Source organism: Aulonocara stuartgranti, assembly GCF_965226115.1.
Source record: "Aulonocara stuartgranti genome assembly, chromosome: 11".
Classification (NCBI taxonomy): domain Eukaryota; kingdom Metazoa; phylum Chordata; class Actinopteri; order Cichliformes; family Cichlidae; genus Aulonocara; species Aulonocara stuartgranti.
Window position 1 is genome coordinate 8,295,928 of NC_138947.1, and position 25,902 is coordinate 8,321,829.

A 25,902-nucleotide genomic window follows, 5' to 3' on the forward strand; every position below is an offset into this window, starting at 1 on the left:
TACATTTAAATTTTATGGTGGTCATAATTTTAAGTTGTGGTTTTTAGAGTCTTGACCCTAATTAATTTAATTTGGCTACACATTTTCGATATCCATATCTCAGTATGAATCAAAGCAATGCTACTGCCCAATAAAATACAGCACCCAGAAGGATCTTTGGGCCGAAGAATGGTAAATAAATGGTAAATGGCCTGCATTTGAATAGCGCTTTTCTAGTCCCTAAGGACCCCAAAGCGCTTCACACTACATTCAGTCATTCACCCATTCACACACACATCCACACACTCTTAAGTAAAGTTAAGAAACACCTCTTTAGAACAGTCACTAAAATCAGTCAGTCGATATGTTCTCCATTGTTCTCTTTCTCTTTTTTGTGTGGATGTGTGGACTACCAAGGATGATACAGAGAATTAAACGACTAATAAATCATCATATCCAGTGCAATTATAGTATAACTTACATGTTTTTTTGCAGAGTGCTGTAAGATGTTAATATGCCAACTGTGTGAAAAATAATTGGATTGCTTTTTTACTTAAGAGTGGTCTTTCTGACTAGCTGATGATTCTAAATTGAGGAGTCACTCTATGTTTTCCTCTGTTTTTAACAACAACTACTAACAAGTTAAAATGATCAAATTAAAGGCCAATTTAACCAAAGCAGCTGGCTGAAATATGCCAAAAAACAAAGCAGAGGGAAATTGCAGAGTAGCATGATAATGCTTTGTGAGCTGTACATAAAAACTACAGTTTATTAGGTAGACCTTGCTCGTACAGGGTTGGACACTGTTTTCTCTAAGCATAGATTCAACAAGGTGTTGGAAACATTCCTGGACATGCAAAGGAACAATAGGAAGGCTGTTGCCTTTAAATGATTCTAAATAGATTGTAAGGGGTCCAAGGTGCACCAAGAACATATGCTCAAGAAAGTGACACCACCATCAGCAGCCTCAAATGTTAATATTAGACAGGATGATGGTGGTTGTGGTGTAATGGTACTTTTAAGGTTTCATGTTGTTTATGCCAAATTCTGACCCTGTCATGGTCCTGCATCATTGCCTATTATTTTGAACTAATTTACTGTGTCATTTCTGTTTATTGATAAATATGTTCTGTTTCATTCTTAGTTTGCTTATTGTTGAAGTTTCCATCTTGTGTATTTCTTTGTTCTTTTGAGCCTCAAACCATTATTTCCAAATTATATTAGAGTTTATTTTTTGTCCTCAGTATTTCTTGTAACATCTTGTCATCTCCCCTATGTTTGGTTATGGTTCTCACTTTCTGTTTTATTTTGGTTGTTCCTTGTTTCTAGTGTCTTTTGTTGGGTTAATTCCCCTCATGTCTCATTGTCTTTCATTATTAACACCTGCGTCTCATAACCCAGCTGTGTTCACTTTCCTTAACTGCTCTCTTTTTGCTAATTTTTTGTCTGCACTTAACCTGCACTTGTGTGCTCCCTGTAAACTCTGGATTCTATTTTCCCTTGCAGATTTTGTATTTTTTTGGACTTTTTCAACTACCTTATCAAATGTCACTATTTGGGTCCCAATTCCACACTTCATGATAGCTGTTAGTTTAACTTCCTGTTACCTTCCTGCATTCTGACCATCCTCCTCTGACATTAAAAAGGAATCTTTTTCCAGAGAACTGCAGCTCACTGGATATTTTCTTCTTTTTTGGACCTTTCTCTATAAACCCTAGAGATGGTTGTGTGGGAAAGTCCCAGTAGATCAGAATTTTCTTAGATATTTAGACCAGCGCATCTGGGATAAACAAAAATGCCATGTTCTTCCCAATTATGATGCTCAGCTTCAGCAGGCATCGTGGCCATGTGCATTGAGTCACTGCCATGTGATTGGCTGATTGGATTATGAGCAGTGAACAGGTGTACCCACTCATTAGTGTGTAATGCATTAGTGAGTGTACAGCACATTACACATAGAGATTTAAGCCAGATATTTATGTAGAATAGTCATAACAGCAGCTTTAATATCATATCAGTAAAGCAGAAACCATCAATATTCACCCACTGTTTTGTTTGCACTTTTTTGTTTAATTGGGGAAAAACTGTTCTGTTCTCCTCACTTCCTTAAGGGACTGAAACATAATAAGGATTTGGAATAAGGTTAACAATAGTTGTTGTTTTTTTTAAAGCAAGCTTAAGCCATGCTTTCCTTTATATTGTGTGTACATACCTAATGAGTGACAGTCACATTTGGCAATTACATAAAATGCATATATTGGCAAAGTAGGACAAACAGAGAAATCAAGAGAGAGGAAGACAGCCAGCAGCAAAAGAGAGTGAACACAGAAAGATAATTTTAAAGAAACACCCTGAGAGAGAGGAACAGCTCCTCCTCTCAAATATAATTTGACATGTACAGCATCTTAAATATCAGACAATTTCCCAGAAGTTCAGCGATCTTTTGTGTTGACCTTTCTCTTGGAGACTTAAACACATCAATACAAAATACTCTTGAACTATGAGTCTTATGGATATTCTCTTGTCATGTTAATAATGTGAGACGTTGAGATCCACCTTTTAAAAAAAACTGAATTAAAAGCTTTTATGCAAGTAAAAACAAACAAACAAACAAACAAAAAGCAGCAAACAGAAAAGCTTCAAAAGATCCCTTACCTTGACTCTGCTGCTATCTGTCTTGCTAATTTTAAGACGCTGTTAAATAAACAACTGTGTTCTACTCTTCTTTAATGTGCACATTTTAGTGCAAATAGAACTTAGCTTCTTTAAAAGTGACTCACTAATATGAAAAAAAAGTATTACATGCTCCTCCAAGAAGTTAAGTCTTCAGCCACTGAGTTTAATGAAGCTTTTTTTAAGCAACCAGCTAAAAAGGTTGTTTTTCTTAGTTCCTGGAAAGCTGACCTTTTGAAAATTCACGACTTCCAACCAGTAGTAATGATTAAGTGTCTGAGTAAAGAAAAAGGAAAGATACACACTGACACAGAACAGCAGAGAACATTTAGGAGCTCAGATTACACCCAGATGTGTCTGGCTCTTTGAAAAATTCTGTGGAGACATGGAAAAAGATGCTGTTAATATGAATGCACAATATGTTCCTACGCTCTGCTTTTGCTCTCGAGGCAGGCCACAGACACTCATATTCAAAAATGTTTTCTAATAAAGGATAGGTGGGGGAGGAGACTACCTGTAGTATAATTATGTTAACCCCTTAATGTCTAGTGTATCGTGTTTAATACATTAGTTTTGGTGGGCTTTTGAGACGTCTGCATCATTAGTGTAATTAAAAAAATTGTACAATACAATTTTATTCAATAAACAGAAAAAAAGAAGCTAAGTGTAGTGAATATGGTGCAAATTCATGTTCTCAATTATTATATACTTTGTATATTTGCCTTCCAAAGAACTTTTTGTGTGACAATATCTCCATCAAATGTTATAACACAACCCACGAATAAGGTGCAAGTACCCTGTACTTACATGCATTTTCCAGGCAAAAACTCAGGTTTTTGCAGGAAACAGTGAAACAATTACACTGTAAAACCTACAATAAAGGCGCAAATACCCTACTTGCATGCAATTTGCGAGCAACAAGGTGCAAGTAACCTGTACTTATGTGCGATTTGCAGGCCACAAATCAGGTTTTTGCAAGACACAATGAAACAAGTACACTGTAAGTACCCTGTTCTTTCTGGGGTGTGGGACGTGTTCGAGAGCGACTAAGGTGCATGAAATTTGCAGGCAACAAGGCGCTAGTACAACGTACTTATGTGTAATTTGCAGGCAACAATTGAGGTTTTTGCAGGATACAATTACGCTGTAAGTAACATGCATTTTCTGGGGTTCAGGCCTTACTACGGAGTCACTTAATCTTGTCTAATTTCCAGGTATTTTACAGGGAAAGAGTGTGAGGTTGAGCATTTTTATAAATCTTACTTTATGTGCATTTTTTGTGATTTTGCCTGCAGCTTGGTTGGCAGTGATGAAGCCCAAATTGGGCAGGCCGCTGTTACCGTTGCTCTTAGTTTAATTCTGCAAGTACACAGTTAGATTTCACACCTACATCTCTGAGGGCCATGCATCTTTAGACTGTCTAGATTAGGAGAAAAAAAAAGGTGAAGGTCAGATTGAGTGCAGAGATGTAGACACGTAACCAGGGTAAAAGTCATTATACAGAAATAGGAGAGGGATGTTAGTATCCCAGATGCGACCTCGTCTGACCATGGGAAGTGGAATGACAAGAGGTTGTGACCAGCCCGTCCACCAACAAGGGAAGGCCAAGTCTTAACCACGGCCTCTCCCCAAAGTTTTTACCAATTAGATGAACCCACAATTCAATATATAATCCTGTGTAATGATAAGTTAGGTTTTCACTTTCAGGAAGTCGGCTACAGCTAACTGCTTGTAGACTGTGGTTTTCTGCCAGAGGGGGAATCCATGTACATGTTTAAGTATTTATCTGCTTGAGGCAAATAAATACTTAAAGACTGAATTGAGACTACCTCCCACTTTTATCTCAGAAAAAAAAAGAATCCTCAACAAGAGATGCAAATTGTACTTTAAATTATTTTAAATATCATAGCAGCCTAAGTAACTACTGCTTAAGTAATTTTCTGCATAATTTCACTATTCAACTGACTTCATATATTACCTATAAAACAGTAATAATCACTTTTCTCCATTTACTATTGGAAATTATACTTTGTTACGTACAGTCAAACTTTGGAGAGCATAGGCATCATCTGAGCATATAAACAATACTTACACTCAGAACAACCATGGAATTCACAAGTATTTTTCTTTTCAACTTGGAAAATGTCTTTTACTTTGTGACTAAATGTCCAAATCTTTCCTCTGACTGTCAGCATATTTTTGCAGAATCTCCCCAATTAGTAGAAAAGCAGACCAAAACTTTCTCAAGTGATTCCCAACTGTACGGACAAAAACTTAAGATTAAAAATAAATCTTTTTCATTATCATTTGGAGACCCAAAAAGTACAATGTGCAAGGCTAAATCATATATTTTATTTTGGCTTTTACAAACAAGCCATTACTACTACACTTACTGGCCACTTCATTAGGTTTACCTTGCTAGTACCTTGCTGGGCCCCCTTTTTCCTTCAGAACTGCCTTAATGATTCGTAGTATAGTTTTAACATGGAAACATTCCTCAGATATTTGTTCACCATATTGACATGATGGTATTACACAATTGCTGCAGACTTGTCATCTCCACATCCATGATGCAAATATCCAATTCCACTACATCCAAAAGGTGCTTTATTGGATTGGACTTGGTGGATGTCATTTAAATTCAATTCAATTCAATTTTATTTATACAACACAAATCACAACAACAGTCACCTCAAGGCGCTTTATATTGAAAGATTTAAATATAACACCATAATTCTTAGCGCTTCACATAATATGAACCCAATAAGATAGTGTGGATAGTATGTGGTTTAAACTGGGACTTAAGCCTTGTTATTAGATGGAACATAACATGTAATAATAAATATTGCATCTTCTTATGATAATATTTAAAATATATATGTATATTTTTGTACATCAATCCAATACAGCAAAGAGAAGATTAACACATTCAGATCTGTGAGGGTCACTGGATTTGTGACTGGTTAAATCCATAAAACAGATCCAGCCTGTGTAAATATTATTTGTCATATGGTATTAAAAAAAAAACACTTCAAAAACCTTAGAAACACTGCTCTGATGTATTGTAATGCATGATTATATATAAGGTCCAATTACTTATTTATTTTTTTAATCAAGCAAAGACGTGCCCACAGTTTTAGCACTGTACTCTCAGGGGAAACATTTTAGACCATTAGCTAAGGAAAACCACACTTAACTGAAAACTGATAAAGCTACTGTTCTGTTTTATGGTATATTCAGATTATGCCACGTAATAATCAGGAGGAAAACAACTCTGAGAGATTAATTATTGTTTTAGATCTTCTACACTCTTTATTCTTGTGGGGTGCAAAGTGACCTTCAACAACAACGGCTACGCTGCTAATAGGAAATGACATCATCTGACTGGTGGCTTTCATAAAAAACAAAATAAAATAATAAAATTGTTGTGCTGAGTAGAGAAAGCTGGGTTTACTGAAACAGTGTCTCAGATGTGGACCAAAGGTTCCTAATTTTACATTTTTGGAAGTCCCCATATTAGAGAAGAGGATTAGGGCCACTGCATGTGGTAAAGCTGTATTTGGGTGAACACCTTTCAATTTTATTCTGATTTTTTTTTTTTAAATGTTTGCTGTTGTCCAATCCAAGAAGCTTAACTGTTTTTTCCTCTTTCGAAAAAAGAGTGAAGTAACATAGCCTTAGGAACCCGTTTTGCTTCTGTTAACTGCTAAAGCAAATATTCATACAAATCTATTGTGTTTATTCAAATCTGCACGCTCTTATGTCTGCCTTAAGACTATCACTGTGAAACTATACTCTAGTTTCTCTATAGCCCACTTCTTTGTATGTTTCTCACTTCCTTGTGAAGTACCAGGCTCATCAAGTAGATTACTGCCAATAAAAGCGGCCGCTGTTTCCATAGAAACTTGCCAGCAACCTGTATTGCTACCACTCACCACTACTGCATCCTGGTTCCTGCTATCAAACTCGATGTCTCTTTCACTTCAGGGATAAAAAGAACATCTAGTCTCTCAGAAGCATTTATGGGGGCATGATAGTTTTTGATGTAAAGCTTTCAGAGGTTTTTCTGAAGTATCTTTTAAGTAAATAAAATGTTGAAATATCTCCTGGAGCAAAGACTAATCAAAATGAAAAAGGATGGCTGCATGAGATGTTTTATACTCTAATATTTTGGTTCCATAGCATTCACTATCAGACACAGCTTTTAAGAACTCCGGAAAATCATTTGGTGCCATTCTTTATTTAAATTTGTCTTTTAACTAGTGGGTGCGGTTTTAATCTATTTCTAAACACAGGCACAGTTGCAGTGTAGGTAAGTGTGAGTCTGATTGGATCTGTGATTCAGAGATGCCCAAATGTACTTTTGATTCAACCAACAATCTGTGATAGGATTTGCCCACATAATTATTCTGGAGATTTCTGTGCTCCCACCAGATGCCCTTTTCCTCTGACACATAAGCAGGGTTGACTCACTGTTTAATGAAAAACCACAAAGGGCAGTACTACTGGATCAAGTGCTTTGATAAATCAAAGCATTCTTAGACAGTACTTTCTAAACTACTTTCTTGAGCTTTTGTTGCTGTTTTTGACCTTACAATAATACATTTTTCTATTGATTTCTTATGAATTGGAAACAGCTTTTAAAGTATGATTTGAAAAATCTACATCTCCTTACTTCTCTTTTTTATTCTTAATTATTTTGTAGTAGCTGTGGTATTTTAATAGTTCACAGGTAAAAAGACACGCATAAGGAGGAAGGTCCAGAATTAAAAGTTGAATGTTTTCACACAAAAATCCAAGAAAAACATGAAATCAACCTTATAAGAGTTCTGCAAAGAAAACAGAAAGGGGAAGAAACTTTGAATGTGGCGTGGGTGTTTGTGCCAGATGGGTTGGTTTGACTTTTTCAGAAACTGCTGATACAGTTGAACCTTATTTCTCTAGGGGTTTACAGAGAATGGTGTGAGGGAGAAAATACCCAGTGAGCAGCAGTTTTATGGTGTTGTCTTGCTGTTGTCAGAGGAGAATGGTTAGACTGCTCAAAGCTGAAAGGAAGGTAACATTAACTCAAGTAACCACTCGTTACAGCCAAGGTATACAGACGAACATAGTTAAATACACAATAAAGCAGAGTGACACTGGGTTCCCTGTTCTCAGCTAAACCCAAAAACTGAGGCAACAAATTTGACAGGCTCAGTAGAATTAGATGTTATTTCAAATTTGCCTATTACCCGACTATTGTCTATCCCTTTATGACCACAGTGTGCCCATATACGCTATGATGAATTAAGGCCTTCCTTTGAAGGTAAAAGGAAATACAACGGGTAAACAAGAGGTGCACAAAACTGTACTACTGAATAATAACCAAGCATTAACCAAGCAAGAAAGGAGAGGAAATGATGGACAGCAGTAATAAGAATTCAAAAGCTTGACAAATATGTTTATAGCAGTAGGAACGGATTTTATTAAAAACTGAAATGTTTGCTGCTGTCATTGTTTTTTTTTTTTTTAATCTTTTACCACAGGGAGCATTTTAATTGTACATGTTAAAACATAAATTTTCATAACAAAAACAACAATGTACTCTGACAAAGCTCTCATTTGTTGGCTCATCCCTTTTATTTGTCCCTCAGAGCCCTCCAGGTTCCATTTCAACAGACCAGAGAACTATATCAGCATGTACCACCAGGAAGGGAGTGACACCCTTTATGTAGGCGGCAAGGCAATGCTCTACATGTTGACGTTCACATACAGAGGGGTTCGCGACCTGCAGGTACTGTTTGCTTTTAGCTGATTTTTCTGACTTATACCCAGGTGATTAAATAAAGTGGTTCTTTTAGGATGGTGTATTATTATGTATATTTTATTTATCTATTTTATTTTAGATATGGAACTGTAAAGTAAATATAAATGATAAGACAAACTGCCACATAAATACTTCCAAACCTTGACCCTGTCCACCACCTTCATAAGCAACTTCAGCAACTGAGTTTGGACGTGATGTCATTAAAAGTTGTATGACTCACAGCAGAATATTGATCTAAGTAGAGATTTAATTAGGGAGACTGATTCTAAATACCTCTATCCAGACCTTTAAGCCAAATGAAGAATCATTTTTTTTCCACAGCCAAAAATTAGAGACATTCTGCACCAGTTAGTGGGCAGCCTCCAGGTGTGAACAGGGAAGTCAATGTTAGCACAGACCTGCCAGTCTACTCTGGATAGAATAGGAGTGAGCTATTAAAATTTGTTTAGTCACTTTGGAACATTTTCTTTACACATCTACTCTAGCAGATAGTGAGCTTAACTTTGCATAAAGACTCAAGAAGTGGAAAACAGGGGTGTCTGACCTTTTTTATGATAAATTCTTAATGGACAACTGTGTATTTATTCTTAAAATCCCTGGTTTCAATTTTTTGGAATGAATGAAGGTCTAATTAATGAACTGCTTTACCAAAGTTGTCAGGAGGTGGACATTATTGCATGGTATTATTTTATAAGGTAGCATATGAGATTTGTTGAAGAAATCTGTTTGTGGTACTAGTAAGCATTACATGATGTGTTTATTGTGTTTCTTGGAAAATGAACTGTATTTGGCACTGGGAATTAAATGTAACCAGAATTCCTATACCTGCTGAAAATAGACACCCTGTAAATGCATTTTAATTCACAAAAGTCTCTTGCTTTTGAAAGTATGGCTAACCCTCTTACTGTTTGATATGAGCTGTGGGATGAAAACAAATATAGCTGCTATCCTGCTGTGAGGACGACACAGAGAGCCAAAGAGGGCAGAGAGAGAGAGAGATCACTAGTCTGCTGCTGGCCCATTAAAGCAAATCTAGTCAAGACCAAGGCAGTTAGGTCAGGCATACATTCATTTCTTTCTATGAGGATAGAAAACATAATTCACTGAGCTAATAAGGTGAGGATACTGTAGGCACGAGATTACACTGTGTGCACTACAGCATAAACACTGACTAGCCAAGCAAATTGAAATTGACTGTAAACTCAAATAGTTTGCTAAAAATAAATATGTCCTACTTTTTGGAATGATCGAAGGCTTATTTGGTGGTTGTGACTCAGAGAGAGGTGATGTATTTGGCAATTAGGAGATGCTTTCAAGTGAAATGGTGTGTTTCTACGTTTATTTTCACAGTAAGTGACAGTTTGACAGGATGAGTTACATGCAGTGCAGCTTAGAGGAGTTGTCATGTCAGTGTGTGGAGAGAGAGAAGAGAGGACCCAAATGCAGGCTGGTGAAGGATGCGGACGGTGTTTATTACAAACACGAGAAAAACAGAACATAAGACACTGAGTGAGTGAGTGAGTGGTGAGTGAGTGAGTGAGTGAGTGAGATGAGCTGACCTGGAAGCACGCAAGAGATTGACGATGACAAGACAATGAACAGAGGGAAACTGAGGGCTTAAATACACTGATGATAAAAAACAGGTGAGAACACAGCTGAACTAAGTCTGACTAATAACACAGGAAGCAGAAATGAACATAATGCACACAGACAAAAACCTAACACAATAAAACAGGAAACAGGGATGGAAAACTAAATGGTGACAAAGAGTATAGACAGAAGAAAATAAATGCCTAAGAGCATTATACATCAAATCTTAATATCACTGACACAGAATGAAACAGTGAGGGATTGTTTATTGAGATTCAACACTTGTAGAGTCAGACATTTGTGGTAAAAGGTCAAAAAACCCAGTTATTTACTTTGCAATGAAGAACCAAAGCTTGTTTGACAGATACAATGCACAAGCATTTTTTTCAAAAGGATAATTTTGCTATGCAACTTAACACTGCTCATTCGTGGAAGGACTGTCCCAGGTAAGAGTGGAGGAATTACACTACACAGTCGACCTCCGCACTATTCCTGGATTCTTCTGTAGAGCGTAACTCCAAATTAGTCAGGGAATATTCAACAATCACCATGCATACCGGGAGTTGACTGTTGGTCATTTGTCCAATAAGGTTAGTATGACTTACAATGTACAGTAAGTGTAGCGATTGTAAATTGTTTAAATTAATGCATATAAAATATGCACTGGTATCGTTTTAGATGGTCCACAACTTGCCAATTCAAAGCAGAGAATTGAGCTAAAACATTTTCATTGTTGTAAAACAGTGTACTTTACCCTGAGAATGTTCCTTTCAAATTCATGGCCATTTCTGTAGGGCTGTTGAAGGATATTCTGTGAAAATGTGGAAGCAAGGTAAGGAAGACGAGGACTCCAAAGTGAAGCTGTCAAGTAATAAAGTGACTCTTGAAGGCACTGAAAAGCCGTAGTGTCATATAATATTGTGTGTATTGTATTTTAGAAGCTCCAGCCAGCTCAGTGCATGCTGAAACAGAGAATATTGAAGTAAGTTGGCACAAACTAAACAATCACTCCTCCCACAGATCCCAGCAGTATCGGATCAGACTGCAATTGATACCTGCAAGGCAAAGGCTGCACCACTCGAGGTAGAAAGTCCTCTTCACCGTCAGCACCTCCATCACTTCAGCAACACCCCTCATCCATAATTGATATCATCCTCTTTCTTATTACCATCATCATTATTATCATCCGCAGCAAGGTTTGTGTCCAATGTCAGAATGTTCACGTCTGACTTTTCAATTCAATTATTCACATAAAGCTTATGTTAAATCTTAAGAACTTAAGACACCAAATAATTCAAATGAGCATTGTAAAAACATGCACTAACAAACAACAGCATAGAAAATGATAATCCATGCAGATGAGATAAAATTACACAGGAGACACTGTCACCTCGATAAACAAACACTGTGCAGCTGAGTGAGCAGTGGATAATTACATTGAATAATTTGTGACTCCACAGAGAAAATGAGAGAAAAGCAGTATTAAAACAAAAAAGTGGCAAGATAAATCTTCAATTGAGAGTTTAAATACTCTGAGAATAAGACACAATACGTTCCATTAAATACTGAGGGTCAAAATCTGCATTTGTTAAGTAAAGGAAATAAGGGGATTATAAACCTTAAGTTGAATACTTACACCACCTACACCTACCAGCTTTCATTATGCAGGCAATGTAAAGGTCAACGTATAGTTTTGGGACTATGATGCCACAAGAGTCCATGTGCTGTACAAAGAAATAATTCAATTCCTGCTGCATGGAAGCACTATAATACCAGAGCAGACAGAGGAAGTCTCTCAATTCAATATTTTATGGAACAATAATTAAATAAGTTGTGAATTCAGTTCAATGCAGTTGTGTTTATGAAGTATACATTCACAACACCACTTATGAGCAACCACTTGTGAGTGGTGAGAAGTAAGCTGCCATGCAGTGGTGGTGTGCAAATGTTAAGATGCTGAAAAGGAGGAATAGAAAAGAAATGCTCAGTATTCACTGGAAGTCACCAGAAGCCTGAGCCTACAGTAGCATAACTAAGGCCCCGGTCAAAGAGGTCTAGAGAGAGGCACCCACCAGCTCGGTGAAAACCCATTGCAACTGGTTGCAGGAGGTAACTGGCAGTCTCTGTGAAATCAACTGCTAAAGCCCCATTCACACAGGCCTATAAACCAATCAGTGACCCACTTTAAGCAATCACTAGGGAAAAGCGTGTATTACATAGGTGGTTGGTGATTGGTTGGTAGGGGTTGCTGGCAGTTGCTAGTTTAAAACTTGTCACAACGAGATATAAATTGTTGCACCAAAAATGTCCTTGCACTAGCTTTGTGCAGTAGCAGATTGCTGCAGATGCCCTTACTATAGATGGGAGAAGTTTACATGTCTGCAAACACTGCCAAATTACTCACCAGGTTCCAGTGAAACTGTGAAAAGTGTGACTCAAGCTAGAGATCTACTGGCTTCAAAAAGTTTTTGAAACGTGTTGGTTGCAGTGGCAAGGCACACTGTTAAGTTTGAAGGCAAATGTGCTCCACTTCTGATTTCTGTAGTGAAGCTGTAAGTGAAACTTAAAGAAGCTTCACTATAGCCCAGAAAATAAATGGCCAATATTTACAGACGAGTCAGTGTTTTCCATGCAAACCATTTGTGACCCCAGCAATCTGCTAACAACCAAAGAAATCACAACAAGCGCTTTGGTTCAGCACCTCTTACATTCTTTCCCTAGATGAGATAAATAGAAGGTAAATTACAAATTCTATAGTGATTACTCTGTGCAAAAATGCACTTCTGAATGTATCTGATGGTAACATTTAATCAGCCTAGAATTCTACTAAAGCAAAAAATTACCCTTCATATCACAAGGCAAAAACCGATAACAAAAAGATGTAGCTGAAGTTATGGCACAGAAGAAAGGGCAACCAGAGCTAAAGCTTACAGAAAGTCTGATAATGACAGATGGTGGAGAATGAAATACCCTGAGTCATGCAGCAAAACCTTGTCCCATGAAGGACAAGAGGCCAAATTTTCAGTAATTCACAACCACTGAGTGTGTGAAAAACAAGTGAGATGAAGGTTGAAAGTTATCCGTAGGTAGCAGACTGAGTGTAATTTCACAGACTGATCGCATATCCGAGAAGGTTTTAAAGAGTCTGTCCACTTCAACATCAGTCATCAGCACAGTCATTTTACAAAAGCTATGCACAATAAATACACACAACAACAGAAACAAACCATATTGAACACAACAAGAAGAAACTAAAACTCTTTTTTGACACTGTTCTGAATGGGACAGCTACAAAGAAATTTTCTGCATGTTGAAATGTTCTGATTTTAAACTTGAATCTACCAAACCCAAGGACAGCCACTCATTCCATAAAGTAGTTTAATGATGTGGTTTGTGCCTCTGGAGGAGCTTTGTTAGTTCTGAAGAAATGACTCACTTCCCATCAGTTAGTATAGCATGGCTTGGGGACTCTGATATGTGAAGAATGGTTGGTAGTTTACTCAAAAGTACCTCTTGCTTGCTTCTTGAGGAACAAAAACTTGCTTGTTCCTCCGCCAGATAGCTTATAGCATTTCAGGCATGTAACTTGACATTTAAACTCACTTACTTTGACTTCACTCCTGCATTTTAGCCTGAACAACTGAAAATCACTGCCGAAAGTAGAACAGAAGAATAGAAACTTGCATACGCTCAGTGAAAACCAAACATAAATAAATAAATAAATGTCAGCCCACACTATTGCCTACCCAACCACCTACATATCCACCTACTCACACTCACACAAGCTCTGGCCCCAGTCTTTGGATTTTGCGATGCACCTTCACTGTCTCCAGAGACCCATTTGGATTTGTGATAGATTGCTTACGAAAAAAATACACATCTCATTTTTTATTAAACGCACATTCCAACAAACATCTATTAATTGTGAGGATACTAGGAATATATTTTCATCTTCCATCTAGCAGTGGATTTGGGATAGGAGTCTGTTTTTTGTGCTTAGTAAATAAGTCATGCATATGGAATATTGCAGTGATGTACTGCAGGTTTAAGCCTCCTGAGTGCTGTCTGCCAAAAATGTTTGGCGCATGAATGGCTTCCAATTTTTCTTAAATCTCTTTTGGTAATCCACTCTTTCTCTCATAATCTGCCGTGTGTTGTGCTCTTGCTTTGTCTCTCAAGCCCTCTATTCCACATTGGGCTCTTTCCCTGTTTGCTTTTTCAGTCCCTTGGTGTGTTTTTTTGTTGTCTTTCTCCCTTTGTGCTGTACCTTTCTCTCTAATCTCTTTTTCACATACTCTCCTCTGTTTTCCCTTTCTCATTTTAATCTGTAATCCCTCTACCTATCTGCACTTCTTCCCATTTTCATCTTGCTTCTGAATCATTTTCTGCCTTTGTCTATGTCTGTTTATCTCACTCATGTGCCTTTTTCTCTAACAGCTGGAGTGTGATAATTTCATCACAGTCATTCAGAAAGTAAATGACACATTCATAGTATGTGGGACAAATGCTGGAAACCCCAGGTGCTGGATGCTGGTAAGAGATTTCTTTAAGTACGTGTGCTTCCCTTTGTAGTGATGTGAGTGCTTCACTTAGAGTCTAAGTAATCCATGGATCAATTGTAATTAGAATTTATTTATCTTCTTTCTTATTTCCTTAGTTGGTTAGATAAGGGCTGGGAGTTTTTCTTTCCACAGAGGGCATTTTCACTTCGTGATGAATATGTTACCCCATGGCTAAGTTGAAATGTTCTAAACTCTGTGTTGTAGTAGAAAGATAAGTGGGTGCTGGGTGTAATACATTTAGACACAAAATGAAATGAATAGAGTTTAAAAGCTACACCTCCACTGGGCTTGATTGTCTTTGCCTTCTTTCTGCAGGTTAATGACACAGTGCTGACTGATGTACAGGGTGCTGGGCAGATATCTTCAGCCTCTCACATATCACCGCAATTCCCTTCCCATAGGGCCATCAGCTTGCCTGCAGGTAACACAAAAAAGACCTGCAGTAGTGTAAGTTCATGTGTATATGATAGAAAAGAATACTGTTTTGATACTAGCAAATGAAGGCACTGCAATAAAATATGCCTGACAAAGCAGACTCAGTAGACCCAACAGATCTCAGCTATAGGCAACATACAGCATACTGGCGTCCAATGTGGCTTAAGTGTTCAAACCAAAGGAGAGTTTGTGGTAGTTTTTGATGGTTTGATCTGAAGAGAATGACCCTCATCCACACCAGCAACAAAAAGAATATAATTTACAACTATAAGAATATTAGTACAGTGGTGGTAGCTATTAACTACACTAACAACTAAATCCACAATCCAAACTTAGCCCTCAATTAGGATTTGTTGCTTCATTTCGTTCTGTCTTTTATTTAGTTAAATCACAGTAAAGTCTTGGGATTCACTTAACACAGTTTACTATGATGAGCTTGGTTCAACTGCATCAACATAGAGAATATAGGCAAAGGCTACAGGAAGCGCAGGTGTTATATACTCCATGTGTCTTACTATGATACTACAATCCCACCTATATTTTAAAGAGCAAAACTACATGTGACATTTGTGAATTACTGAGCCCATAAGAGCATGTGACTTGAGAATGGTGCAAAGGTAACAAAAATAATTTATATAGCTGTAAAATAAAATACATCTTCAAATTTTGAAGGCAGTCAATCAAATATACTGGCGTTTAGTTTAGTTATGTAAAAAAATCTATCCTGTTCAATTCATTTTACTGTCAGTATTGATGTTAGAACTGGACATCAAACTAGCATCTTATGAAAGCAATCAAAGCTCAAAATTAATTGTGCTACAGCAAAGCCTGTAATCAGAATGAGACTGAATGATGATTACAAGTGTGATGGTTACCAACAGTGAAATACAGAAAAACTCATCTGCAAGCAGCAATAAGAGGGCAGGGGGTTCAACAGGGTTCAGTCACCATGGCAACTCATGTGATCTTGTTAAACGTGTGTCTGCAAGCACGTGATAAGAAAGAAAATGCATTTTTGTGTTCATTGCAGCGCTTCCCAAGAAATCTCGAATGTCAGGGAACAGTGCTGCATCTGTGGACCAAGTTTGGTACCAACAAACAGTTGCTGAAATTTGATCTCACTTTCTGTCTGGTAGTTTTGCTGCCAAATTTCATTGGCAGTAGGAAACAAATGGCTTTGAAAATCTTGAATCCATCTTATAATTTCACTGAGGGTTGGCCTAAAGATAATACAATCCAATTTTAATAAAGATCTGAAGAATAAATGTGACCTGTTAATAATTATTGACATCCGGCAGCTATTCATGAAAATTCGATATAGCTTACATCACAAGTTGACCTTGGGATTAATCATTTGGCCTTTGGGCATCTTGAGGCTTCTGGTTTTGAGAATAGAATAGAATAGAATAGAATAGCCCTTTATTGTCATTGTACATGTACAACGAGATTGTGGGTTGTTTTGGGTTTGGTTTTGTTTTTTAAAAGTAGAATAGCCTGGCTGTGGCTGTGGCTGACAACTGATTTTAGAAATGCCTTTAAAACAACCACGACCACTAAGTGCTGTACAGAAGAATAAATGAAAGATGTATTTAAAAAACAAAAAAACGATGACATACCAGCTCACATGAGGTATAAATTCAACTAACAAAATGAATAAAAGGCATAAAACATGAGCAGAACAGCAAAAACCATAATAAAAGGTTAAAACAACTATGGGTGCGCAACTTCACTGCTTATCCCCAGTGATCATTCTTTTGGGATAATAAAAGAAGAAACTGGTAGTAATGATGAATTAATGTTATTGTTTTTTGTTTTTTTTCTCAAATCTCACTCGGTTCATTTTTGTACGAGGGACTCTTACTTTCTATGGCAAAGTGACAGCTTTGCCAAAGATCTTATTTTAGAACAAAGCCACCTTCAAATCTTTATATTAACTTTGCTCATTTGCGACAGGAGCAGCAGTGTGACACTTGTGTGCCTCTGACTCCCAGGAGCCATCTGTCTCTTATTATCAACCTCTATTCATGTAATGCAAATGAGTGAATGCTTTTATCTGAAGTACCTCACAGTGTTTTAAAGAGTCAGTGCTTTACAGGACTGATGTGTTTGCAGATTTTAAAAGCCAATGTGTTACTTTTCTAGAGCACATGGTGTCTGGATTAAATCTGAGTCTTCTGTTCAGTTTGCGCCATCAAAATGACGTAAATGCAAATAGGTTTGAAACTATTATTGTACTTTAAGAATGAATAATTACCATCTGGGTTGATTCCTTATTGTTCACATTTTAAATAGTTTCTTCAGCATAACACTTTTGAACAAAAATAAATCATGACTCATTTCTAATGACTCCAATCTAACAAGTACAGACCCACTTGTGCAACCACATAATGTATTATATAAAGCTTACTGTGCAATTTATCATTGTCACCATGTGCCAGTCATTAATAAAATGCTATATGTGGACAGGAGCCATAGGCCAGTATATTGGTTTTGAGGTTATAAAAGTAAAACTAATTAGCCAGCCTTAGAATATATGTCATCCATTAATTAAAGAATTAATGATAAATCAATAAAGGAAGTAATGAAAGTAATGATTTATTAATTTAATGCCTCCAGCACTTAAAGCTGTTAAATGTTTTTTGTATGTTTTTATCCATCACAGTTGAGCAACATAAGTCATTTCAATCAATTTTATATAGTTAAAAGTAACGCTTAGTGGAAGGCAGTTGAATGAACATGGCATTCACCACATCAATCACTTAATGAGTTTACTTACACAATAATACCTATAGCATTTAGGTGCACGTAAAAGAGGACACAAACACTAAAGCATTGATGTAAAGTGCTGCATCTGACACCCTGAAAAGCTCATGTCTTCTTGCTACCACCAACTATGCTCAAAAGGTTTCAAAATTGTTTGAAAATGGAGAGTTTAATGTGTATTCCTGTGCCTTAATAGATCATGCACATAATTAAACATCCACAGACCAGTGAGTGTCTGTTATGTGAGTGAATTTATTTATTTATTGTTTTTCTCCAATTATCTCATCTCTGTTCATAGCAGCGATGATGGATTTCTACATACCCTCTTGAGTGGCAATCCCAGTTCATATTTGGTGAAAATGCAGATCTGCTAATGAACTGTAATGCTCTTAATTTGTATTTCTCCTAAATCAAAGGCAAATTTCGGTGATATAATTCACCCGTTTCATGAGACTGATTTACAAGACCTAAATGCCCCGCTTCATTCCCCAACAAATAGAGCTCCTGGTTGTGCGGTTATTTGGGATCACATTAACATAATAGAGATGTTTCTAATTAAACTAACATTTTATTGGTCATACTGCCTGATGAGAGACACTATTTGTTAAACCGCACTCTTCAGAGGGGTTGTTTGAAGAAACACTCAAATCAGTGAGAGGTCGCACTGCAGGATGCTCTTTCAGATTGGGATCGATTGTGGAAGCAACGAGCCGGCCCTTTGCTTGAGCTGAGCAGCATTCAAATAAAGATCAATCCTAATTAAGATGTTAGTGCCATGATTTCAAATGCTCCCCTCTGCATTGCTATGGAGACGGAGCTCTAACTGGGGTTTGGTGATTGGTAGCTGCTCATCAGTGCAGTGAGCTATTCTGGCTTGATGTCTTCTTTGCTCTGGCTTTTCTTTCTCTCCCCTGGTTTTTTTTTTAAATTCTGTCTTTGTCCCCTGATCCTCTTTTTTTTCTCGACTCCCCTGCTTTCTGTTTAATGTTCTCTTCTCTGTATCTTTCTCAGTCACTCTTTTTCTTGTGTCACTCCAATCTCTCTTCCTCTCCCCTTGAGCCTTGTACAAATCCATCAAGCTCGCAGTATGCCTTCTATTTTTTTTACCCACTGTTCACCCTCTATTTTCTTGTCCATTTTTCTTCCTCGCCATCTCAGATGGGAGTCTGTATTCTGCTATGTCGTCGGTAGAAGGTCATTCCGGCTCGATACGGCGTACGTTTGGCTCCCAGAAACTCCTGAAGACAGAGAACGTTTGGCTGTTAAGTGAGTAGGAGGAGGGAAGTCACGCAGAAACCGTACAGGTTTAGACTAATGCATATGGAGATGGTGGGTGGTTCTGTCTGTAAATCATCTACTATTATTCCCTTGGGAAAAAACATGTAGGTGTATTCACTCTCAGAAATCTAACTACTGTGACTAACCGTTTACACAGCTACTGATTCTCCCAATTCTTTTTTTTCACTAATAAAATATGTTATTATGTAAAATAATCAAGTGTTGCTTATCTGCCTCATTATCAGATCCACAGTTTGCTGGAGCATCTATAATCCCCTCCTCAGAAAAATACAAGGAGGAAATCTACTTTTTCTTCAGTGAATTCAACAAGACAGCCAGAGTGGACGAGGAGCCATACAGGGCTCGCATAGGCCGAATATGCATGGTAAACATCCTGCTCATTTTTGGAAATTTTCTGCTCTCCTATGTGATTCCTGACTGACTCACTCAATTGATTGTTAAATGAATTTCAAAATAAATAATCCTTAATGAAATTATTGATGGTTAAAGAAAAACATTGAGGCTTTCATTGATTACCGTTGCAATTAGGAGTTAGGAAAGTGTGTCAAACTAGAACATCATAATAAGTCCTGACCAGTCTCTCTTTACTGAGCAGAAACTTTAACTCAAAGGCTCAAAGACTCCTGCCAAGTGCTTAGTAATTCATAATTAAGTAATATCCTTCCACAGACAGCTTTAGAATATTGTGGAGGTGACTTTTAGGAGAGCTAGTCCACCCTTCTCCATCAGTTGGTGTGCATGTTCAGTTACAATAAACAGCATTAATGTGTTTGCTGACTGCTTGTTCAGTGGCTCTGTCTTGTGTCCCACTTTGCCGAATGCACATAATTCAGTTAAAAGAAATCTGTTAGAGGGCAAGTTTTAAAAAGCTAGATTTGATGTGCCCACCTGTGTACTGTGTACTATAGGTTACAGGACCATCCTGTATATTCAAGCAAAATTACTCTTTCCCAAACTGACAGAGAGAAGAGAAAAGGATTGCTGGTGGCCTGGATTAGAGGACAATATCTTTGCAGAGGACACTTTAATTTTGTTCTGGTTTCAGACCAAAATTCAAAGGAAAAAAATCACCTTCAGGACATTGTTATGACCGTCTTTATTTATATTTCAAGGTTGATGAAGGGGGTGTCAAAAATCTGATGGCAGACTCTTGGACCACCTTCTTGAAGGCACGGGTGATGTGCGGTGCAGGAAACACTCAGCAACAGTACAACAACTTGAAGCAGGCAGTAGTACTGACTGCTCAGGATAAAAGGGCTGGGGTTCTGTATGGCCTCTTTTCCAATGCATGGTAAGTATGAATTACCCGATCCTGCTTTTTTCTGATTCCAGATCTGGCATATCCCTCACTGTGAGGAAGAGATGGGAATTTATCTTTCAAGTGCAAAGAAATATTAAGCTCAATTTTCCCATCTTATAAAATAAAATGTAACAATTGAATCCACTGTAGAATAACATCAAAGGAGATAGCAGAAGTGAAATAGTTACATAACGTGGTGTTGATAAGAACCCTATGTTAGCATAACAAGTGTTATATCAAACCAACATCCTTCTAGCTTCTTATATAAGCTCGCTGATTGAACATAGAGTGAAAATGAAAGAGCTCTTGAGAGACAGCACTGGATCTTTTTTATTCTTGCCAGCTCACTTTGACCACAGTTTACAGTTAAGTAATAAATAAATAAATAAATAAACATACAAATAGAAGCTGCTGGTGTAGCAGCATGAAGTAATCCAAACTGCTGTCGCTCTGATGTTAGCTTATGGATCAGCTTATTGTCACCGATATTTGATCCAGCTTTTTTGGTCAGTATCGGACCAGTCATAATCATCATCAGCATCATCATCTCCTTCATCTTTGTGATTGTCTTCATCATCTTCTCCTCCTCCTCTGCCTCCTTCTCCTCACTGCTTTCTTTAGGGTTTGCCACAGCAGATCATCTGCTTCCATCTCACCCATCCCTAGCATCCTCTGTCACACCACTCCTTTGCATGTCCTCCTTTATTACATCCATACATCCATGAAAAGAGGAAGATCGTGTGATCACGTACTGATCAAGCTTTTAGGAAAATAAAAATAAAAATAAAATAAAAATGAAGGGAAAATAAAATGAAGCAGATGTATAACATAACAAAGTAACCTACATTTCTCCACCCACACAGTACACACCACATACCACACATTTGCAAGAAATGTTCTTGCCAGAGAACATTTTCTTTCCTTTTAACTTCAACAGAAAATTTGTGTTGGATTCCAAGTCCGTTAAATAGTTTTCGGTAAATGCATATTCCATTCCAGAGATATCAGTTGCCATACACAAAACAATATCATAAACCGCTGGAGGCATACATTAATTGTTGCTCATATTAAATTTAGTGCAAAGGAAATTCCAAAATAATGCACACAAGTTTGCAAACTGTAACGTATATGGATCCATATATCAGCTAAACATGAACAATATATAGTGACTGCCCTTATTTAAAGTATTATAGACATTTTACAACCTTAATTATAAAAAGTGTAGTTGTATAGGCTTGCTCAGTGTAAATGTGATAAGCATTTAATCAAATCATTAATTGACAAATGCCCTGTATTAGATTAAACACTCTAATGAAATACAAAGCTCTTTGTGAGGATTGGGCTATAATACTGAACAACCGATCTATACAGGGAGTGCAGAATTATTAGGCAAATGAGTATTTTGTCCACATCATCCTCTTCATGCATGTTGTCTTACTCCAAGCTGTATAGGCTCGAAAGCCTACTACCAATTAAGCATATTAGGTGATGTGTATCTCTGTAATGAGAAGGGGTGTGGTCTAATGACATCAACACCCTATATTAGGTGTGCATAATTATTAGGCAACTTCCTTTCCTTTGGCAAAATGGGTCAAAAGAAGGACTTGACAGGCTCAGAAAAGTCAAAAATAGCGAGATATCTTGCAGAGGGATGCAGCAGTCACAAAATTGCCAAGCTTCTGAAGCGTGATCATCGAACAATCAAGCGTTTCATTCAAAATAGTCAACAGGGTCGCAAGAAGCGTGTGGAAAAACCAAGGCGCAAAATAACTGCCCATGAACTGAGAAAAGTCAAGCGTGCAGCTGCCAAGATGCCACTTGCCACCAGTTTGGCCATATTTCAGAGCTGCAACATCACTGGAGTGCCCAAAAGCACAAGGTGTGCAATACTCAGAGACATGGCCAAGGTAAGAAAGGCTGAAAGACGACCACCACTGAACAAGACACACAAGCTGAAACGTCAAGACTGGGCCAAGAAATATCTCAAGACTGATTTTTCTAAGGTTTTATGGACTGATGAAATGAGAGTGAGTCTTGATGGGCCAGATGGATGGGCCCGTGGCTGGATTGGTAAAGGGCAGAGAGCTCCAGTCCGACTCAGACGCCAGCAAGGTGGAGGTGGAGTACTGGTTTGGGCTGGTATCATCAAAGATGAGCTTGTGGGGCCTTTTCGGGTTGAGGATGGAGTCAAGCTCAACTCCCAGTCCTACTGCCAGTTTCTGGAAGACACCTTCTTCAAGCAGTGGTACAGGAAGAAGTCTGCATCCTTCAAGAAAAACATGATTTTCATGCAGGACAATGCTCCATCACACGCGTCCAAGTACTCCACAGTGTGGCTGGCAAGAAAGGGTATAAAAGAAGAAAAACTAATGACATGGCCTCCTTGTTCACCTGATCTGAACCCCATTGAGAACCTGTGGTCCATCATCAAATGTGAGATTTACAAGGAGGGAAAACAGTACACCTCTCTGAACAGTGTCTGGGAGGCTGTGGTTGCTGCTGCACGCAATGTTGATGGTGAACAGATCAAAACACTGACAGAATCCATGGATGGCAGGCTTTTGAGTGTCCTTGCAAAGAAAGGTGGCTATATTGGTCGCTGATTTGTTTTTGAATGTCAGAAATGTATATTTGTGAATGTGGAGATGTTATATTGGTTTCACTGGTAAAAATAAATAATTGAAATGGGTATATATTTGTTTTTTGTTAAGTTGCCTAATAATTATGCACAGTAATAGTCACCTGCACACACAGATATCCCCCTAAAATAGCTAAAACTAAAAACAAACTAAAAACTACTTCCAAAAACATTCAGCTTTGATATTAATGAGTTTTTTGGGTTCATTGTGAACATGGTTGTTGTTCAATAATAAAATTATTCCTCAAAAATACAACTTGCCTAATAATTCTGCACTCCCTGTACAGCCATGAGCTAGGTGCAAACACAAATACCCTCTTTTGTTCCAGGTTTAATTACAACATCAACACAATAATTTGGTAACAAACACAAACTTAAGTTTAAGCTCAACCCAAGTCTGCGCTGAATGTGTGTATATTTGTATAGCCGTGATTAAAGCTCACTTACAGCGATATTTAAAACAAAAGAGTTAGAGTTGGAAGGTATTATAGGGGAGCAGTTACTGACTATGTGGTAGTGACAAATATTATCAAATTCAGTGAATGTGGATTCACTGAAGACAAAGGAGACAAAGGAGAAAAGTCGGAAAACATAAACTGTAGCAATTTTAAGTCTTTGTACAATTAATATAATTACTTGAAATGTTGTATCTATAATACATTGACCTCAGACACAGACTCAAACTTCTTGTCTTCTACTTAAAAGCCATTTTCCATGCCTTTATTGTGGTTGTAATTACTCCTTCCTTGCTTTTGTTCAGGGGCAGAACAGTGATCTGTGCCTACTCCATTGAAGATACTGAACAGGCCTTCTCCACATCTAAGCTGAAGGGCTACAGCGGTCAACTCACTGGCACACGCCCTGGGACTGTAAGTAAAACCTAACAACCATCAATCCTGCTATTTTTTTAATTAAAGCCCAGTGCAAAAAATGTAATGAGTTAATTCATATTTTTAAATATAATTCAGGTGTTATTTATAAAGGAATGACTCAATACAAAATAAATTATTTGGAGTCCATCGGAATAGAGTTCGTCACTTTTTCCCTTAGTGTCTCCGCAAAACCCCCGGAGCAGCGGAGAATCAAAACAATGTGAAAACTCTTGGGGTGATGAGATACCACCCAGAAATTGAGGATGTGATCCGGCCTGTTGGTGTGGCTCCACTTGACCTGCCCTCAGATGACCAAATCACACATACAGTGGCGGACATCGTACGGGCAGTTAACGATGAACACTACAGCGTTCTTTACCTTGGAACAGGTGTGTGTCTGAGTGTGTGTTTATGTACAAGCACATGTGCTTGTGTGTTGTTATGTGTGTTGTTAGCTTACAATGTCTCTTGTCATGCTAAAGGGTTTTGTTAGCTATCTGAAAGCAACTAATGAGTAGCTATTTTCTGTTCTTTAGCTGCACTGTCCCCACATCAGTAGTATTTACATTTACCTCTGCAGTCCTTTCCTTAAGAATTGTTTTTCTTTACAATATAATATTCTGCGCTTCACTTCAAATACTGCTTCTGATGAGCGGCATTTGCATATTAGCCACTCTCTACTGTCCCGGTTCAACATGCAACACTAGATTAGAAACGAAAAACAAACACAGACTAAAATATGATTTAAAAAAATTACCGCTAAGATATTCTTAAATTCTCAATACAAGCTGTGAATATTAAATGTGAAAAACTGACAAACTGTCAAAATATTTTCTTCTCAAAATCTAGTCAAACAATCCATAGCCTTCACAAGACTATTTCTATTTGATCAAAGCAGCAATTCTGAGCTGCTGCTTCCCATAGCAGTTACTGGAAAAATTGTGTTGTGCCTAAGGGAGATCACTATGGCAACCATCACAAGTCATATGCTCGTGTGTCCATGAGTGTCTCACCACTCAAGTTCACCAAAGATGAGTGAGTGTCATCTTTCAAAGTGCAAATTGTGACTGCTGCAGTGTATATGTGCTTGTCATTCATAAAGCTTTTCTGGTGGTATTAAAAAAGGCAGATTAATTTCCTCTCACTATGAGCTCTACAAACTGTGCCAGTAATAGGAGGGAAAGGATGGTGAGCTATGAGCAGCAATGGGTCTCTATGGTGGCCTAAAAAGAAAGTAGAGCAGTTTGAGTCACACTGGTATCTGAGGCTGTGGGAACACATTGTACTGCTGTTTCCTACTGACAAAATATTTCCTGTTTCTTGTTTTTACTTTCAGGGACAGTAATTGGCATGCAGAACAGAGCTTGTGTTATCCATTACAACACAGGTTATATGTTACAGTTCAGCTTTTACAATTTTCAGATTCCCTTTGTGATCACTTCTGAATTGTCGTTTAAGAGCGTTCATTTTCCCTTCTGTTTAATATTGCATCACCTCCACCTCAGACTGCTGGATAAATATTCATTCTGTGTATCCCGTCAAGCTCATCAGTCTGCATAAATTATTTCATACATGCTCTTGTATCTGTGTAAATGATGGTGAGAAGCTGCCTTCTTAAAATAATTCAGTCTTTAGTGAGTGAAGAAGACAGGCAGCTCATGCATAGTTGGGTAGTTGCATTGTTACAGTCTTAATTTAATAAAAGGGGTACAAGTGATGAGCGCATGTCCACCTCGAAACCACAGACAATGGAATCATAGAGAGGCATTTTCTTCAGACATTAGTCTTTCTTGGTAAAAACCCTGGTAAGTCTTATTTAACTTATTCTGCCTCATTTACCTTGCTTTAATTTAATTATGTGCAAAGTTCTTCTTAAATGAAAAAATCATTTAAATTAAAAATATCTTACAAAGCTGAGCTTAAAAAACAAAAAGAAAAGCAAAGCAATAATTAGTAGGCAGGACAAAAAACACCACGAGTGCTGC

At 37.7% G+C, this 25,902-nt stretch overlaps 1 protein-coding gene across 1 annotated transcript in view; it reads left to right on the plus strand.

The window, feature by feature from the left end:
- Nucleotides 1-25,902, plus strand: part of LOC309717447 (semaphorin-7A) — a 41,267-nt gene that overhangs the window by 1,923 nt on the left and 13,442 nt on the right. Inside the window, exons 2-10 of the mRNA XM_082552037.1 lie at nt 8,286-8,425; nt 11,069-11,131; nt 14,486-14,581; nt 14,926-15,031; nt 18,967-19,074; nt 19,332-19,471; nt 20,220-20,398; nt 23,806-23,914; nt 24,096-24,306. Coding sequence (XP_082408163.1) covers nt 8,286-8,425; nt 11,069-11,131; nt 14,486-14,581; nt 14,926-15,031; nt 18,967-19,074; nt 19,332-19,471; nt 20,220-20,398; nt 23,806-23,914; nt 24,096-24,306 — 1,152 coding nt within the window. The remainder of the gene's footprint in view (nt 1-8,285; nt 8,426-11,068; nt 11,132-14,485; nt 14,582-14,925; nt 15,032-18,966; nt 19,075-19,331; nt 19,472-20,219; nt 20,399-23,805; nt 23,915-24,095; nt 24,307-25,902) is intronic.